At 49.9% G+C, this 19,461-nt stretch overlaps 1 protein-coding gene across 1 annotated transcript; it reads left to right on the plus strand.

Annotated features, from left to right (window-relative positions):
* Positions 1-12,591: 12,591 nt before the first annotated feature.
* RD3 (RD3 regulator of GUCY2D) lies at positions 12,592-19,318 on the plus strand. Its single transcript, XM_010949517.3, has 2 exons — positions 12,592-13,196; positions 15,048-19,318. Exons 1-2 carry the CDS (start codon positions 12,901-12,903, stop codon positions 15,328-15,330), a joined length of 579 nt encoding a protein of 192 aa, XP_010947819.1. The 5' UTR covers positions 12,592-12,900; the 3' UTR covers positions 15,331-19,318.
* Positions 19,319-19,461: the final 143 nt, after the last annotated feature.

Here is a 19,461-nt window from a genome sequence, read left to right on the forward strand (position 1 = left end):
AGTTCCAGTCTCTCCCTCACTCTTCACGCCCCGTCCGAGCTGTCTCCCAGGAGCCAGGCACAGACTAACTACCAAGCTGCTACCGTTGCTGTGGACTAACAACTGGCATTCTTCTTTGGGAACCGATTTCAGCATCTGTTAAGATCCACGTGCCACATTCAGATCCATCCGGCAAATCACACCTGCTCCCGCATCTCTCACTGATACCATCCCTTTTCCTTCTCAGGTTCCCTCTTCCCATTGACTTGCCAGTTTCTCAGCCTCCTCCCAGGAGCACTTCCAGGTTGAGTGGAACGGGCTCCCCTGCTTTCTTACCACCTGGACCTCGACCAAAATTCTGCACTGTAGAGTGCCCAGGCTCCTGGACCACCCTCCAATGCCTCCCCTACCCCCCACTTCTGCTGGCCAGTGGGCGACCTCAGTGCCCCACTGTCTACTCCTGTCTGGCTTAGTCTGTGGTCCGTGGGTCCTTGAGCTGATGACAGCTCATCTCTCGGGCTCCTGCCGGTTCAGGAGGGCGGGGGCAGGCCCACAGATTTGCTGAGTGCTGGCAGCAGGCTCAGTGTGCTCTAGCCATCACCTTCTCTAAATGCGTTTCCCTTTCCCGCGTGCTGGGGCTTGCGCTCCTAGCCCTCGGGAGCCCTTATTCTGCAGGGAGGCTCAGGCAACGGCAGGAAGCTCAGCGGAGGCTCATTGTTTGCTCTAGTCATGTTCTAAAAGTCGCTGCCAAAATCCTCTGGATTCCCTAACCATCAAAACAGACCTCACTGTTGTTACATCTTGGGTTTGGTCCAAGGAGGTTTATGAAGCGTCAGCACTTTAAATCAGCTTCATCTAGAACAGTGAGGCGGCACAGATACTAGGAACAGGGCTTCTCTGGGCTTCAGCATCATGCTGTAGCCTCTGGTTGCAAATTATACCTTAATTTACTTCAGTTTTTTTTTTCCCCCTTCTTTGCAGGGTGGGTGGGAGGTAATTAGATTTACTTATTTATTTTTTAAGTAGCAGTGCCGGGGATTGAACCCAGGACCTCGTGCGAGTTATTCTGAACCCCCCAACCCCCCAGTTTACCTTTAACTAAACAGGATGGTGAAGAGATTCATGTTGAATGAGCCCTGGCTCTAAGCCAAGCAGGAAGTTCCTACCTTTTCTTGTATTTTACTTTCTAGTGCCTTTCCCCACAACTTCTATACACTGTTCAGTAACTGACAACCACAAGTTAATACTTTTTTTTTGTTCGTTTGTTTGTTTGAAAACTACCCCTCAAGTAAATCTGTTAAAAATTAATGGGAAAAAAAGTTGCTACCAACACTGAACCACCAGTCCTGGGGGAAATACACAGTTAGGTTCCTGCAAGCCTCTGGTCGTGACATTTTTGTCAGCCAGTCAATACACAACCTTGTTTAATGTGTGCTTCTGTTCGAAGACACCTTATGTATAGGTATTGTTGATTCATTCACATTGAGCTCACAGCCAACAGCACTGCGGCTCACGCCTGCATGGAGTTCATCCAACCCACGTGTTTGCTCCGGGAGGCACATCACAGCCTTCTTGCGCTTTGAACAGTAGACAGCGCTTTAGCACTGCGCTTGGGGGCCGTTTTCCACAGTGAAGTCACCAGCAAAAAGCACGAAGGGTAAAAAGTGTGACACTAAATAGGCCAGGAGGAGCACACTCGTTTGCAGTCTGAGACAGGAAGGCAGAGTACTGCCTCGTTCCACCTGGGCTGGGGGTCCCAAGTTTTTCCATGCTCTGTACATGTCCAGAGTGACTGCAAAGGTGCCGTGGGTACTGATGTGGGGATTATAAATACATTTTAATGAGTAGACAACTTTGCAAATATGGAAACCGTAAGAAATGAGGATCGACTCTGTATACAGAAGGTAGAGTGAAGCTTCAGAGAGTGGAGAGGAGGGAGCAGCTGGGAAGACAGAAAGTTTGCTGAGGTTTTACCATTGGCATTAACTCTGAGGGATACCTGAGACTCCCCTGGGTGGAGGGCACAGGGCAGGGTGAGCGATGTCCAGGAACCAAGGAGAGGCAGAAAAGGTCCACACCCATCCTATCTCACAGGGCTTTGCACTAGTTAGAAGAGTGCTAATTGCTGTAACAGAGAAACCTCGAATCTCAGCGGTCCGACTTAATATGTTTCTTGCTCAGATTAGAGTTCAACATGGGTGACAGATGGGTGGCCTGTCACACAGTAATGTAGGGACCTAGGCCCCTTCAGAGTTGTGGCTCCAGCATTCCAGAGTCCTTGCTGACCATCAGCAAGTGGGAGAAAGAGAGAAGGTGAAGAATTGCACCCCCCACCCCCTTCCATCATCCCAGGGCCCTATCTGGACGCAAGGGAGCCAGGTGATGACGTCCCTGCTTGGGTTGCTGCTTCCCTCAAACACGTCTATGCTCTGGAAGAGAGGCATGAATCTTTGGTGGACAGCTGGCCAGTTTTGCCCAGGCCCTCAAAGTAATCAAACCATGGGGCAGAACCTAAAAGAAGTCAGTGGTAAGAAAATTTTATGGAAATGGGACATAAAGGAAATCTAGCATAGATTAGATGGTCATAAACACTCAGTGAATGAAATGAATGAGGAATGCATTGTGTCTCTCTCCTTTAGTTTTATCTGTCTGTCTGTTTATCTATCTTCTTTATCTATCATCTATCTACCTACCTATTTATCTATATTTTAAAAAACAGAATGAAGCTAAATGGAGAAGAGGGGAAAGAAGGAGAGAGGGAGCAGGGTCTTCAGCAAACCAGCTGGGAGGAGGTGAGGTTCTCATCTTCCTGTAGTCAGGTACAATGCTTCTTCTGGCTGGAGAAGGAAATGTGGCCACAGGAGTGGAAAGAAGGCTCCTGGAGAGAAGAGGCGCAGGTCACTGCAAGTCCCGTCTGTACCCATGACTGTCCTGTCAGTTTCATTCAATCTCAGTCAGGCTACACAAACCTGCAGGGAAACCCAGTGCATGACTGCCTGGTTAGGAATGGTTTGGTCTGGGTCCCACAGCCTGGAAGGACGCCAGAGGGGAGGGAGCTGGAGGAGCACCCCCCATGCACAGCCTGACATCTGGTGTCAGAGCTCCCCTCCAGTCTCCTCACGGAGTTTAATCCAGCCCTGCACCCAATGGCTTGGTAATGTCACATCTCCTATTTATTAATCACACGCCATCTGTGAGGCAACATCACGGGCCCCGCTGCTGTTTCTCTGTTTGAATGGTTGCTGAATATTTAACTACCCTTCAGCAACTTCCACTGATGCCCAGTCAGAGAAGAAAACCCACCACCACCTTCTCTCCCCAGTACCAATTCACACGCAGCGTGGATGATCACAAAGCCTCCACAGGCTAACAGAGAAAAATAAATCAGCAGGCAACACAAACACCGAGCCCTCTGTGCTTTATGGTGTCAAGGCAGTGGGCAGGGGAGGGAGGAAGGGGGTATGATCTCCTCCCCCAATCAACAGTCATGGGCTTCACTGGATAGTGCAGGGAAGGAGATGGCTGTGTCGAGGGGAGGATGCTAAGAACGTGGTCGTCTGTGTGTGTGTTCCCCAGAGTCACAGGTCAGGAGTCCTCAGCACATGGCAGCCATAGAATCTTCCTTTTGATGGCTCAGAAGCAGCCTAATCTCATTTACATTAATTAATTGTGTGTGTGTGTGTGTGTGTGTGTGTGTGTGTGTGTGTGTGTGTGTGTGTGTGTGTGTTTGAGGGTGAAGTTTTAAGAATAATCCATGGGATGAATTTTTTCATTTAAATAGAATGATCTGTAGTGGACCCAAGATTGTCAGCAGGAAGATAAATGTTTTTAGCTCTGAACCCTAATACTGTCCCTGCTCCCCCGTCTCCTGCAAGACTTTCCTCTTCTACTGACCTGACCCAGCCTCGCGGGGGCTTGGCTGGGGAGCATGGAGATGGGAGGGGAACTCAATCATGCATCCTCAGCCAGATAATAGCATCGTGCCTGCACAGAATGGTGTTCGAGACACGTGGTGCGTGAGCGAATGTGTGATTTGGTCACTGGCCTCTTCTCCCCATCACTTCTAGCAGCTTTCCCAAAGGGAGAGCAGAGCTTTCTCATCCCCCTGCTCCCTTCCCCCCAGCGTGGAAATGCCTCGGCATGTCTGCCCTTGGGAAAGTGTCAGGATGGCGGTGGGATGCTCAGAGGTGGGGGCTCCTGGTGACCAGCCCCAGGTTTCTCTGGCCTTAACTGGTCCTGGGGTGGAGGCCTCCTGGGAACGATGGGCTGGAGGAGATCAACTTCACTCCTCAAAATGTAGAAGTCTCCCAACCCCAAGTGACCTCACCAATCTTTGGGACTATTGGGCTGTGAACTGGTCAAGAGAGGTGTATGACCCAGCTCATGACTCAAGACCCCTGCTTGAGAAGCTGCTAAGGAGGGAAGGCAGGTATGCTTAAGAGAACCAGCCATGGAACAAGCACAAAGTGGCCTGTCACCAGGGACAAAATCAAAACTTGGAGGCAGGCGGGTGAGCAACGCAAGTCAGTTCATCAGGCATGGTTTAATTTCTTCTTGGATATGCTTTCTGCTTTCTTTTCAATATAGTCAGGACTAGACATATCCAGAAGTCACTTTATCACCTGGTACCTGTACAGCATCACCTGGGATCTATTATAACAGAGCTTAGTGACCATTGGCGCACCCTGATGCCCCCCACAGGGCAGCACGCATCCGTTTCAGTGCTGCTGAGTGTCTGTTAGGTGCAGCCCAGCCCACACGGGGCCCGTAGCCGGAATGTCTGCAAGTGACAGCGTCCAGGGCACAGGGACAGGTAGGAGGCCCGGACGTGAGTGTGGGATTCGGGAGAACAGCAACAGGAGGCTCCTGCCAGCCCCACATGTCACCTCACATGCCTCAAAATCAATCATCACGATCCATCTTCCCTCCTCTCTTTCCTCGGCCTCACCCCTCCTCCAGAATGTCAGAATTTCCTGCACTTGAGAAAAAGAGAATGTTGATTAGCAGAGGAGGGCAGGGGAGGATGCGGTGATTCAAGGTGAAGATGTATCTTTCCAGGCCCCAGCCTTCGGCGCCCAGAATCACCCCTCTCCTGGTGGAAGGAGTGGGCAGAAAGAGTCGCCTCTCGCCGAGAACCACCCACCAAGTGGCTGGAAACTTCTGCCTCCAGCAAGTCCGCCTAGGGCTCTGCGGTGGGGTGGGGGTGGGGGGTGCGGTGAGCATGTCTGGCTCCCCCAGTTTGCACCACCCCGAGCCCAGCTCTGGGAGGAAGGGGCAGAGAACGCCATCTGGACACACTCGCCATCTCACCCCCTGGGTCTCCTCAGGTGGCTGTCAGGTCAGGCAGGCTCCCCCTTCAGATAATACAGCTCAGGTGAAAGAGGCTTAGGTGGGTCTCCAGGGCAACCGCAAATCAGGAGCTGGCCCGCCCCTCGGGGTTCGTTAGGGGAGCTGAGGTTCTAGCCTCTCGGGACACACACACACGTCCGCACGCGCGCGCGCGCGCGCGCACACACACACACTCCACAAACACCAGCCCTGGCTGGATCCCTCCTCTGGTCAACGTTGTTTTCTCTCAGAACAACTTCTGGGAGATAGAAAGAGAGGAAAAAGCATGAGGCAGCCTCCAGCAGCAGGAGAGGAGTCCGGAGACGGTTAGATGTTGTCTACCCTCTGCCCCGCTCTCCTGTGCCCGCCGAACTTTCTACATTTCCCTGAAACGATCCAGACACTCTCTTCTCCCAGACTGAGAAGCAGAAAGCAGGACCCCCCCCCCCCGGACCTTCCACCTGCGCAGACTCTGCCCTCAGCCAGCCAGGTAAGAGGTCGTCTCCCCCGGAGACTGTAGCTGCCCCACCAGCACCCCGTCAGGCCAAGTCACGCCTGGCTTGGTGGATTATAGGTTATTTTTCTACGATGCCAGAGAATGAAGGTCAGTTTGTAATCCAGGAAGTTGGTCTGGGCAGAAACAGGGCCGGGAGGAGGGTCAGTCTGCACGGGGAGCACCGGCTCTCTGCACCTGCTGGGAGGCCTCTGCCCAGGCTGAGGGTTCGGCTTCTGCAGTCACCAGCACTCAGGGACTGCCCAGGGGAGGTGCGGCTTGGCTCCGTGCTGGTGGGCACCAGGGGCCGTGCAGGGCAGCCCCGCCCTGGCCTGCAGATGCCAGCTCGGCCATTAGAGCTCAGCTTCAGACGTGGAGCCTGGGTGGGGCCCCTCTGTATGGAGAAAACAGCTTCCCTGCAGGGACTACACTGCCTTTCCCTGGTTGGTGGGAGGCTGGTGGCCTTGGTACCCACCAGAGGCAGGTGAACCTTTCACGCCTCCAGCAAGGGGGTCAGAACCTTGTACCTACTCCGAAGGCACCTCTACCCCTGGTCCCCTCCACCGCTAACCGCCCGGAACCACACTCCTCCTGCCCTTGAGGGATGGGGCTGGTTTTTTAGCGTATCTAACGAGCCACAGCTGGTGACAGTGTCTCTCAAGGAGCCACAGAAAAGGCACTATCCCCAGGGGTGTTCAAAAATAAGCTGAAGAGAAAGCTTAGAGTGTGCGGGGGTGGAAGGGGTAATGGAGGGGAAAGAAAGAACAGAGAATGAAAGAAAATGCACTGGGTGAGTGACGCCTAGACCATGCAAGGGCTTTCCTGCCGGTCACTGGGGCCCCGAAGCTCCACCCCTGAGGTTTCCCTCCACCAGCTTTGCCAGCACCAGGGCCCGGCCAGGCCAGGAACAGAGCTGGGGTCAGGTCCAGATTGCGCTGAGCCAAGGGGGCCTTGATTTCTTGAGCCACAGACCCCTTTGGAAGCGTGTGAAGCCTATGGACTCCGTCTCAGCAAAATATTTCTAAATGCGCACAATTAAGTTCATGCAATTACAAAACAAACCACTGTACTGAAATGCAGCGATGGAGATTATTTTTAAAAAACAATTCAAGATCAGTGATACAGGTGCCTCTGTATCCACATTACATGTGGATAAAATTAATAATAATAAATAATAAAATCTAGTGGCAGAGCTAATGAATGCCATGATTTTGTAGTAGGGACGAGCATAAACAATATTTTAAGAATAGCAACATTAAAGCGTTATGAAAGCATCCATGACCCCTGCGGGAGCCGGTCACAGGTGCCCAGAGGGCTGCACTCACAACTGGCAGAAATACTACATTTTGGTTCAAGGCAGTGGAAATAAAGATTAATTTTTTCTATCTGAGTTTGGAAACCTCTGAGTTTTCTCTACGGGCACCAGGGTAAGAATCTCTGCACTGAGAGACAGACAGTCACAGACCTGGTCAAACCGGCTTCTTGTTAGTTTATAAAGCACTTATACGGATCTTACCTGATTTGATGTTCACAGTAACTTGAAGTAGGTTCTTTATTACCCCATCTTATAGACAGGGAAACTGAGGCTTGGAGCTGTGCAGGTGGCTTGGACAGGCAGCATAGGGCAGGGAGGGGAAGGGCATAGGAGTTGAACTCAGGTTTTCTCTGTTAAAGCTTCGCTCTCCGCCTAATCCCAGCCTGCCTCGTCTGAGATGGCAGAGAACCAAGGGCAGAGTGGCTGCCCTTTCCTGGCCTGGATGGCAGCACCCTTCCAGGCGGTGGGACGGCTCCGCTGCAGGACTGCAATTGCCCATCTATTCTTTCCCTCCCTGTCTCAAAATGCATGCTCCTTGAGGGAGCCCCAGACCTGCGCAGTGACAGGTACACTGCACACATGCCCACCCGTTTGCTGAGTCATGGGTGGCTCAGAGCCCAGGCCTGGGCTTCAGCCTCCAGACCCCAGACCCGCCCAGCACACGTGCCTGTTCACTACCTCAGTGCCCTGCTCAGTGGAGAAAGGCCACAGCACCACCCACGGGTACACGTGGGCAGAGGTGCTGAGGGGCCAGTTGAACCCATCAGATAGAATGAATTGAGAAGGCTTCCTGCAAAAAGTGAGTTTTAAGCTAGATTTTTCCCAACTGTTTTTTTTTTAACATTTTATTTTATTTTTCTATTTTTGTATTATTTAATTATTTTGTTTTGGCAGTGGGGAGGTAATTAGGCTTATTTAATTTTAGAGGAGCTGCTGGGGATTGAACCCAGGACCTCACGCCTGCTAAGCATGAGCTCTACCACTCTCCCACAACTGTTAAATTACGAATTGCTCAGACATGTAATAAAATTGGAAGAATAGTGCAATAAACAGCCATAAATTCCTCCTGCACAAAATGATTTTTGCTGTTTTGCCATTTCTGCCCCATCTGTACGTGTGTGTGCATATATACATGCAACATTTTCTGAATGACTTGACTACGACATCACAGGCATCGTGACACGTCAGCATCGCTTCCCAAGATTGGGCTGTTTGTCGAGATTCCCCTGTAACCATAACATTATTTCTACACCTGGGAAAATCAACACTCCTTCCCTAACCTCCAGCTCACATTCCAATTTCCCCAAATGTCCTTTTTATTTTCAAACAAGGATTCAACTGATGTTCATGAATTGGAGGCAGACTAGACAGGCCATTGCCTGAATGAGAAGTAGGCATTCCTCCTGGGGAGGTTCTGGAGTCACCAGGGCCAGGCAGTAGGCAAGAGTGAGGGGCCTCAGCTTACACCACAGAGCCCGGCTCTCCCTCAGGGGTGAATCCAGCGCAAGGGAGGGGCAGAAGTTACGGTGCAAAGCACCCAGAGAAGATCACCCTTGCTGTTCTGAAGACCCTTCTGGGTGTCTTTATCAGACCACACCCTGCCATCATGGAGTTTCCTAGACACTAGGTCACAACACAAACTCAACGGGGGTCTCACTCAGGTCCTGGGGAGGCCCTGGGACAAGCCAACCACCTCTGGCATCTGTCTGGGCTGCCTACCTCTCTGCCTCTCCGCTCCCTCCCTCCAACCCTCCCTCCATCTCCCCCTCCCTCCTTCTCCCCCTCACTCCATCTCTCCTCCCTCTCTCCCTCCCTCTTTTGCCTTTAAGAACTTAATCAGACCTACTGAAGGGCCTCAGGGAGAACAGCTGGCACCAGAGACAGAAATAGCCCCGGCAGAAAACTTGTCTCTGTCAAAGCCTCAAGCGAGCCTGGCTGGGAAGCAGGGGCTTCAGCGAGGAGAAAATGCAGAACACCCTCCGCCCCTGTGAGAGTCTGCCCCTGGGCCAGAGAAGCTCAGAGGCCAGGACTCAGGTGGGATCAGCCCTGAGAGCTGCCATCCACATGCGCTTAGTGCCTGTCTCCAGCGGGAGGCTGGGGTCAGGAGCAAGGCCTTCCACCCGAGAAGGAGGCTTCCCCTACCTGGGATGAGGAGTCTGGGGGATTCCAGAGGCATGCCCACCCTGAGGTCATTTCCCTCCAGGTCAGGCCTCAGGTGCTGAGATCCTTGCCTGGACAGCCACCGACCCACTTCCATGGGCCCAGTCTCCCAAGGGTGGATGAAATCACAGTGTGAGCCAGCCTAGGCCTAAAGGAGGAACGAGGAGCTGTTGGTGAGGGTGTGAGTGGGTCCTAGACATGTCTGCCAGGCCCCACTGGTGTGAGGAGAGGGGACAGGCTGAGGGCCAGAAGCTGTCTCAACCCACGCCTCCACATCCCAGCCAAGAATTCTGTGGAGTCCAAGAATTCTGTTTGACTCAGACCCTCCAAGTTGTGATAAAGGTATATTTGACAAAGAAGGAAGCAGAACATATTTTATTTAATAGTTTGCTAGCTTAATTTGTCACTTACAAATATTTAAACCTATGGTACGTGAGCCTCTGTCTGCAGCCCCTTCAGATGTGAGGTGTGGGCCTGTGGCTCGAGCCTGGTGCCCCCTCCAGGCCGGGAGTGGCCTTTGTGTGGATGTTAGGGGGCCAGTTCATCCTGGAGACAAAACGTGTCTTCAGGCCTCCCACCTCCCCTTTCTGCTATATTTCCAGCCAGAGGAGGACCCTCTATGGCCTCTTTTCAGCTTAAATGCAATCCAGACTAAGAAGGGAAGAAGGGAAAAATGCCCTTAAGAAGGGCAGTGCCCGACCCAAAGGTGAATCCATCAAAATGGACCTTAGGCCGGGTGAGACCCTTTGGAGTAGATGTCAAGCCCAGCTGCACAGACGCCAGTGCACGCGCAGAGCGGGTGGGGGCGGGGGAGACAAGGACTAAAGCACCCCAGGGCAGCTCTATCCATCACTCTGGGATTCATGCAAACAAGGCAGAAAATAGGCACCACCCCATTTATTCATGGATGTGCATTCACTGAGCACTTGCTGTAGCTAAGGGCGCAGGGGCCTGGGTAGCATGATGCCCAAGACATGGGTCCTCGCTCCATCTGGAGAGGGAGATGGGCACACAGGAAATCTCGGTTCTCTGTGACTCTGTGGGGATGGCGTGAGCTCGGGGAGGCTTGAGAAGTCTTCTAAAGGGAGCAGAGTATGAGCTAAGAACTAAGGAAGGATTTATCCAGGAATTGAGGAATTGAAAGTATTCTAGGAATGTGCCCAGGCTTGGAAGCAAGAGAGGGCAGGGTGTTTTAGGGGAATGGAGTGTGGGGGTGGGGGAGGATGTCTGGGGAGGATTGGGGAAAGGGGAAGTTTGATGAGAGATGAAGCTGGTCAGAAACAGGAGCCACATGACAAAGGGCCTAGAAGCCACTTAAGGGGCCTGAGTCTAATCTTGAGGATAATCAGGAAACACTGAAAGCCTTTAAGCATCCCAGGTCTTAAATATAGGATGATTTGAAGATCTTCACAGGCCTTAGGCCCTTTTACTGTTCACAGCCTCACTCCACATCACATCAAACATCAGCAGATAAATCCACGTTACAACTATTTTTTCAGGAAAAAAGTTGAAGGGAGTTTTCTAACTCTGATTTGAAACTATTATTAATTTCTTAATTTCAGTTTTGCAGGTATCTCTTTCTGTTTTGAAGCCAATGACACTTTTTGGTGGAGTAGGGGACAGACAGTCCTTTTCATTCTTCACAGACCCCATGCATTGTGTTATGGAATCTAATGAAAATAAAATAGTGACATGGTCAGTGTTATGATTTAGAGAGATCACACTTCAGAAAATAGAGTGGAAATTGCTGTTTAACAGGTAGAGGTTTTCAGTTTTGCAAGAGGAAAAAGTTCTAGAGTTCTGTTTCACAACAACAGGCATATAGTTAACACTACTTTAAACTTAAAAATGCTTCTGATGGTAAATATTATGTTTGTTTGTTATACCACAATAAAAAGAAAATGGAGTGGAGACTGGATCGGGAGGACCAGCCCTGGGTTTCCAGGTAGGAGGCAGCAGCTATAATGCAGCTGGAAGATGGTCAAGGCTTGAACTAATGGCGGGGAGGGTATAGCTCAGTGGTAGAGTGCATGCCTAGCATGCACTAGGTCCTGGGTTCAAGCCCCAGTACCTCCATTAAATAAATAGATGAATAAACCTAATTAACTCTTCCCCCCCAAAAGATTAATTTAAAAAATAATAAATAAAATAATACTAAGGCTTGAACTAATGGAGGGAGAAAGAGTGCACAGATTTGGGAGAATCCACAGGAACTGGATACAGGATTTGACCGATGAGGCGAAGGGACAAGACGCAATGGTGCATCAGCGGGAGTAACCAAGCTATGCCCCTACCAAGCTGGAGACCAGGGAGAAGCAGCAGCCAATGGGGAGGAGGATGGGGATCTTGGGTTGAAGATACAAGTGGAACCTACAAAGCGAGGTATCCAGGAGGCACCTGGAGACTCTGACCTGGAGCTTGGAGGACAGTTGGGTTATAGATTTCAGTTTGGGAACTATCAGCATTCAGGGAGTAACTGGAAACATGTGAAAGGATGAGGGACATTAAAATGAGGAGACAGCCTCTGGCAGAGTGCCAGGGAAGAGCCACAACTCAAGGAAGGCCAGGGGAAGGGCACCCCCAAGAGTTCTGAGAGGGAGTTTCCAGGAGGTAGACCAAGCTGGGAGATACACCAAGGAGTGAGATCTAATGGAAACCAGGGAGACGGTATTTCCACTAGGAGGAGAGGTCCGAGGAGTTAAAGCCGCAGATGGGTTGGCACAGATGCTAACCAGTTGCTGGGAGTGCGGTAGTTCCATGGAGGGTGTTCAGAGGTGTATCTGGCAGGATATATTAAGAGCTCATTCAAGAGCATCGACCCCTCTGTGTGTGTCCCCTTAAATCACAGGGGTGAGATTATGTTCAGACACTCAGCATTAGTAAAGGTTAAACTGAGGCATATTACATTTTTTAAGAGTTTATTTGAGAAAAACCTATTCCAACTGGGTAGCATCCAATTGAGCAAATAACAAAGAGCTCCAAAGAGCTGTACAAAATAAAGGACTTTTATAGCCATAAGGGAGCAGGAACGAAGAAGTTATGCTAGGCAAAAAGGTGGGTTAGTTATTGCAAAGTTACCTTCCTTTAGGGGATGGCAGGGGTCTGTCTGGCATGTAACCTAACTAGTGCTGATCAGGCAATTCCTGACTGACTGGTTTAAGATTCCATTTCTGGAAGAGGCAAAGCTGTAATCAAGTTTTCTTGGTTTGGTGACATGGGTCTTAGCATAAGTGACTCCATTTGGGACTTGTCTTGTTTTTAACTCCATTTGGTTTGGAGTTAGCAAGGATTCAGGGGGCAGTTCCTCAGGGCTCAGTCATCTGGATGTCTTAGGGATTGTTAGAACCATGAGAGATTATCTTACTTTTACGTGAGTGCTTGGAGCTTCCCAAGTTTATTCACGACAGCTTCTTGCAACAGCTCTACCTTGTCTTACAGAATTAGAAATGATTGCTCAGAGAGGTTAAGCGACTTACTGGAGGTCACCCAGCTGTGAGGGTTGGAAGCAGTTCTTCTCACTCTGATCCCAGCTCTCTTCCCTCCCGCTTGTTTTCCCCACCCTAACTGACAGAGGAGCCCAAGGAAGACGCATTCCTGCCCTGTCTCGGCAGGGCCTGGGGGTGTCATGTCCCTCATCCCGTGGCTCCGGTGGAACGAGGCCCCGCCACGGCTGTCGTCGCGGAGTCCGGCGGAGATGGTGCTGGAGACGCTCATGGTGGAGCTGGCAGGGCAGATGCGAGAGGCTGAGCGGCAGCAGTGGGAGCGCAGCAACGCGGTCAGGAAGATCTGCACCGGCGTGGACTACAGCTGGCTGGCCAGCGCGCCCCGGCCCACCTACGACCTCAGCCCCGGGGAAAGAATGCAACTGGAGGATGTCTGTGCCAAGATCCACCCATCCTACTGCGGGCCTGCCATCCTGAGGTAATCCCCGGCAATGACAGGGACCAACGGTTGGACTTCAGACTCTAGGGCGTGTGACCACAGCGGCAAGGGCCTGAGCTACCAGGACAGGAGGCTGGGCCTGGAAGAGCCAGTTACCTGTTAGAAGGAGCAAGGCAGGAGGAAGAATCTGAAAGAGGCCCTGGCGTGCCAGGCCAGGGCTAGGGGCTCAAAAGGGGGCGGGAGGCGACTCCTGGAGGCACGTGAGTTTCGATAGGAAAGAACCTCAGGCCTTTGAGCTTTCTATCCTCCCTGCCTGGACTGTTAGCATCCTGACTGCTTCCTCTCCATCATTAGTTCATCATCCATATTACCTTCTAAGAGAGGTTTTCCCACATAATCTCTCCAAAATTGGTTTCGCAGTTACTCTATTTCACACTAGTTTGTCTAAGGGGTGTGTGTGTGTGTGTGTGTGTGTGTGTGTGTGTGCACGCATTCTCAAAGGAATTAGAGCCCTGGGGCATCGGATGTTTATAACTTGAATACAGACCTGTTCCTGAACTTCAATATAACTTTAATAAAGCTGTGAGCCACATGGTCCAGTCTTCATTGGATTCAGGGTTAAGGAAGCAGAGTCCAACAGCCAAGAGTAATGTCAAAACTAATTCAAGTTTTTTACCTGCATTTCTTGAACCCTAGTAAAGGAATAAAATTCCACAATAAAACATCTTAAATTCCCCTTAGTCTCCCCAAAGCTTCCCTTACCCATCTCTTTAGCCAACAGATGCATCTATGAGACAGCTTTCTCTTTGAAATTCTGCTTAAAAACTTCTCCTTCTTCAGTCCTGTTCATACTCCTTTGGGTTATGTGGTCTTATCACCACCCCCTCACACTTATTCCTCTAGGCTGAGAATCTTACCCTCCCCCATTTTTCTTATTCTGCACCATGGAAACCCCTCAAATGTACCTAGTTCCAGAAGCACCCTGGGGACAGGGCTGGGGGTGAGTCATGAGTCATGGGCTATGGGCGGTGCTGGTAAGAGAATCTAAGCTGGCAAACCAAAACTCATAAATGGGGGGAGGGCTGCTGGGGACACTCTGGGGACTGTCCCATCACATTTCCTATCTCATTGCTGGAAAGTTGGAGAAGTCCTTACTCTCAATATGGTAGAGGAAACCAGGTACTAAATGGACTTGCTAGCTATTGTTCATTCTTGAGCTCTAAGCCAGAGACATGTTAGGCAGAGGAAGCAGCTTGGGCAGGATCCAGGAGAACCTGAGGCAGTGGGGTACCACGTGATTCTTCCTGGCTGCCTTGCAGACTGCGGTGGATTAGCAGGGCGGTGGATTAGCAGGGCGCCTGGTGCGCATGGCCAGACAGCTCACTCTCACCCAGCAGGTGGCGGGGAGCTACGGAAGGAATAGCGCAGGACAGTGACAGAAGCAGATACACATTTCAGAAAGATCACACTAGCCAGTGAGGGCAGAAGGGTGGGAGAGGGTTAGCCAGAAAAGTCCCTGAGAGCGATGGGCTTCCCTTACTACTACTGCATTGATGACCTGAGGGAAGTGCCAGCATCTTTACATATGTCAGCGCATTAAATCTTACAAAAGAATAACTATGACCCCAGTTTACAGACGAGGAAGCTGAGTCACATGAAGGCCAGAGGTGGCAGAGCTGGAATTTGAACTCAGGATGGGCTGGGGCACTAAGGAGGTGGGGTGGGTGGTTCCTGATTCACTTCAGAAGAAGTGGGGAAGCAGTGGGATGGGGGGAGGGAATTGCCCACGGAGGTGCACGGAGATGCCCCTGGGGTTAGACACTGGCCAAGCGCCGCGCCCGGGTGACCCGCCCCACCGCGCCCCCTCACCTCTCCCCTCTCTGCACCCAGGTTCAGGCAGCTGATAGCGGAGCACGAGCCCGAGGTGCAGGAGGTGTCCGGGCTCTTCCGCTCGGTGCTGCAGGAGGTCTTGGAGAGGATGCAGCAGGAGGAGGAGGCGCAAAAGCTGACTAGGCAGTGGAACCTGCGGCCCCGCGCCACCTTCAAGACCCGCGCGCGCATCGCCCCCTTCGCCAGCGACATCCGCACCATCTCGGAGGACGTGGAGCGGGACGCACCTCCGCCGACCCGGACCTGGAGCCTGCCGGAGTTCCGGGCTCAGAAAGAGTACTGACCCGCCCTCACCTGCCCAGAAGCGGAGCAGGTGGGAGGGCGTGATAGCCCGGGACCGTCCTGGGCCCTGGAACTTCCCCAGCCGCCCTGCCCCTGACGCAGGGGCCAAAGAGACCACCCCATCCCAAGACACTCCTATTAGATGGAGCCACCCCTCACTGCCCTCTCCAGCTGGCCACAAGGCCTAGTCAGGGCTTGGAGCTGCAGCAAGGGCCCCCTCACTCCCCTGCACAAGTCGGATGGAGCAGTCCCTTCCCTGCCTCAGGGAGATTCAGGGTCTTGGAAGACCATCACGCCCTCGCTATCTTCTGCTTCTGTCTGGAATAGGAAGAGTTGCCCTGCTTTTTGCCAAGTCATATGTTCTCACCTCAATTTAGAGATGTCCCATTCATCCCCTCTCCCTGGGCAATGATGAGGCACCTGTCAGATGGTGTCCATTCTCTGCTGGTGACTGGTCAGTCTCACCCCTGCAGGTGGGTCACAGCCTCGGGGATGGCAGAGCTGTAAGGGACCCAGGTCTACTCTCCTCCAAGTAGTGAATGAGAGGACTGAGGCTCCGAGAGGTCCAGGCTTCTGCCACCATTAACTGTAGCAAGATCCTCATGGGTGGTGAGATTGTCCCACACACATAAGTCTCTGCCCCTGAGTCCTTGAGTCCTGGGCTATGATGGGACAGGTCCAAGGGCTGGTCTCCACCTGCCTGTGGTCTGATGCATCTCTTACCTTGGCACCAGTGTGGGGGTCTGAGGTAGGTTGCCATTCCCCTATCCCACAGTCATCATGTGGGAAGTGGCCAGCCCCCAGCAGCTCCTTCCAGAGGCTAAGCTTCAAGGCCTTCTGACTCGCTGCTCTGGAGAGCCAGCTCTCTGATTCCAGGGTCCTTCTCTATCTGGTTGTGCCTGCTCTTTGATTTTCTTCAGAGAAAGTGATGCCCAAACCTCTAACTGACCTCGAGGCACCTGAGTGCAATGTCACCCTACAGACTTCTCTGTCCTTCCATTTCTAACGTGGTTAGATCTTGATGATGGGATTATCCAATGCATGGATCAACAATAGCAAATCTGGAAGATACCGGGCAGCCTCCTCACACACCCTGACTGAGCTGAAGCTGGGTGTGCGGGGATGGGTGGGGAAAGTGTCTGCCCTCAACTCTCAGTGCATGCTCAGAAAATGCAAGTGGGTCTTATTATTAGTCTAAATAAGATGCCAAGAGCAGATAAGTCAATGCGGGGTATCTATATGTTCCTTGACCAAGCTGAGTGGGAAAAAAAATTTTAATGATCTGGTTTTGGATATTTTCACTCAAATCTGGACAGAGAATCAAAGGATAGTGGAAAACCTCCATCTAACGGTATCAAGATGAAAGAGTTGATCAGCTCATTAACAGAATCAGCGACAGCTGAGACTCACTTAAATAAAAATATACACATTAAATATCTTACATATTTTAAGACATAAAAAAAGTTCATCCAATTGCCAAACTTTTAATGTAGATCTAAGCTGTGTTCACTTCTTTTGTGACACATGTGGGTTGTCTGATGGGAGTCCTGCACTTCAGTTTTATTAGCTTGTGTGTACTTTTAGCATAACAATAAGAACAACTGGTATACACAGGGTTTAGAAGGAACAGAAGTGACCTTTGGTAAGCAGACAACTCAGTTTGGGGAGCAAAAGTGTTGGGAGAGCTAGAAAAGGTTTACTAGCCACGAGCTTTGTGGGCTTTGTGGGTGCCCTGGATGTGGGTCATGTCTTCCCCAGGGAGTGAAGTATCAAGGTCACCTCCGAGGGGACTTCAGAGGAGACCAGTTAAGAAAACATCGACTCTGTTTCCTCTTTTCCACCACCCTGCATGTACCTGTTCTTCCCAAAGAAAAGGAAGACCTGAGCTTTCGTTGTGTTCTTTTAAGTTGCAGTCACTGCCCTCTCATGAAAGACTTTCTTGCCCACCTCAGCTAAGACAGAACCCATCAACTTCAGACACCGGTTGTCCCACTGCAGGGAATCCCAGCTGGTGGCACGCAAACCCGGAGTAATGAGGTCTGCCTCAATTTTGAGTTTTAAAAACCCAGTAACAACAAATGAAAGAACAGAATGGTTTGAGAGCCTCCTTGTGAGTGTGATGGAGGCTCCTGGCAGTTGGAATTTCTCTTGCAGCTCAACACTGCTGGCCACGAGAGGGCGCCAGTGGGTTCTGGACCACTCTCTGATTACGTTATTTTGCTTTGTGGTTTATTCTTTCACTTGTTAAGCCTTACGAACATTTTCAGCCACACAGAAAAGTAGAGGGAAAAGTGTAAGGACCCCCCCACACACCAATATGCCCATCATCAAGGTTTAATAGTTATTAACATTTTTCCATATTTACGTTTCTATTTTTTGGTATTTAAAAATAAATCCTAGACATCATGACATTATACCCCTGAATACTTCAGTGTGCACTGCAAAGGAATAAGAAAAATTTCCTGTGTATTCCTACAATACAATACTATCACTCCCAACAAAATTAATAGTTAATTCCTTAATATCATCTAATACCCAATCCATATTCAATTTCCCCTATTCCCAACAAATGATCTTTGCAGGTTATTCCTTTGAATGAGGATCTAATCAAGCCCGACACATTGACAAGAAAGTTGTAATTTGCTTTATTCTTGGTCATATAGTGTTTACTTAAGTCCACAATAAAGTGTTGGTGAAAAACAGAGTGCCTGTGAAACAGTGTCAGTATGCAGTAAGTTAATGACTGCACATAAATTATAACAATTCTGCAAACTAGCTTAAGGATGCTCTTTACTCAGATCCTTGTTATTTTCATTTGATTATAATTCTTCCATGGCAACCAAGATTCTCGAATAGCCTGAAAAAGTAATGTCAATCAATAGTGACAGTATATCTAATTTGACTTTCCATTTGGTGAAAATACTCTCCACATCTATGTATTTTATTTTTTGAGACTTGCATGCAAACAGCAACCTAACATCTTCTCTTCTTTTCTTGCCAGTTAGAAGCAAAACACTAACATTTATCAAAATAACTCAAGGGAAATCTCAAGAATTCTAACATTAGGTAATGAAAAAAGTTTGTCTATTTTTGATGCCATCTTTCAACAGAGTGAAATTTCAGTCTGTCTTTACATTCATGTGGCTCCCCAGCAAAACAAAGTATGTTATTTGAAAATTTATTCATCGACAAATCATTTTTAGACAGTTATTTTAAATCAGTTTAATATTTTGCATTGTCTGTTAAATATGGAAATTGACATGTTTCTTTATGAATATTATTACAGTGTATTAAATTAGCATTATTATATTTAGTAAGATGCTAATGTAAAAATAAAAACACTTGACTAGCAATCATGATTTTATCATAATCAAGGCAAAAATAGCAAAATGATTTTTTAAAGTTTCTAAAAATGTCCGAGACTTTCTGTGTTACAGAGAAAGGCATTCACAAGCTAACAGAGGGTGGAGTGTTTTCTAGCAAATTTGATTGTATTTCATTCCAGTTACGATTCCTTTGCTGGAGCAAATGCGACATTCCCAAAGCCCTTCAGTCTAACTTGGAAGTTCTCCAGCCCAATCTCTCCTCCCAGCTGGAATTTGGTGTGGGGAGAATTCCATTCCAGGAACAAGCCATCCCTCTCCGTGTAGCCATGTCCTGAGGCTAACAGCTTTAGAACTACTTCTGGCCCCCACTTGGGGCTGTGGGCTTCTGCTAGGCTCTCACGAAATGTCCAGGCTCCAGAACACGGGACAGAGAGGAGTGAGGTTAGCACCTCCTAAGGAGAAAAGTAATCAAGCCAGTAGGCAAAGAAGCTGCTCGAAAGTGCAGCTTCAGGGATGGGAAAAAAAAATAGAGCTTTTATCCAAATGAGCCAGGCCAACGATATTGCTATGGACAGAAGTGGCTTTGTCATCAAGAACATTCCTTTATTAACATTTAAATGGTCCTTTACAGTTTATCCACAGTATCTTATATGATTGTGACCCTGAGGTGAGGTGCGCTATGTTTTGTCTCAGGTTACAAGCACATGGCCTGCCTGAAACAGAGCCGTGGTTCCTTCCTTAAGCAGCACTGCTTCTCAGAGACACAGATCGATCCTAGGTGCTCTTGGAACAGCCCGAAAAGCCCT

This window comes from Camelus bactrianus, chromosome 23, assembly GCF_048773025.1.
Source record: "Camelus bactrianus isolate YW-2024 breed Bactrian camel chromosome 23, ASM4877302v1, whole genome shotgun sequence".
NCBI lineage: Eukaryota > Metazoa > Chordata > Mammalia > Artiodactyla > Camelidae > Camelus > Camelus bactrianus.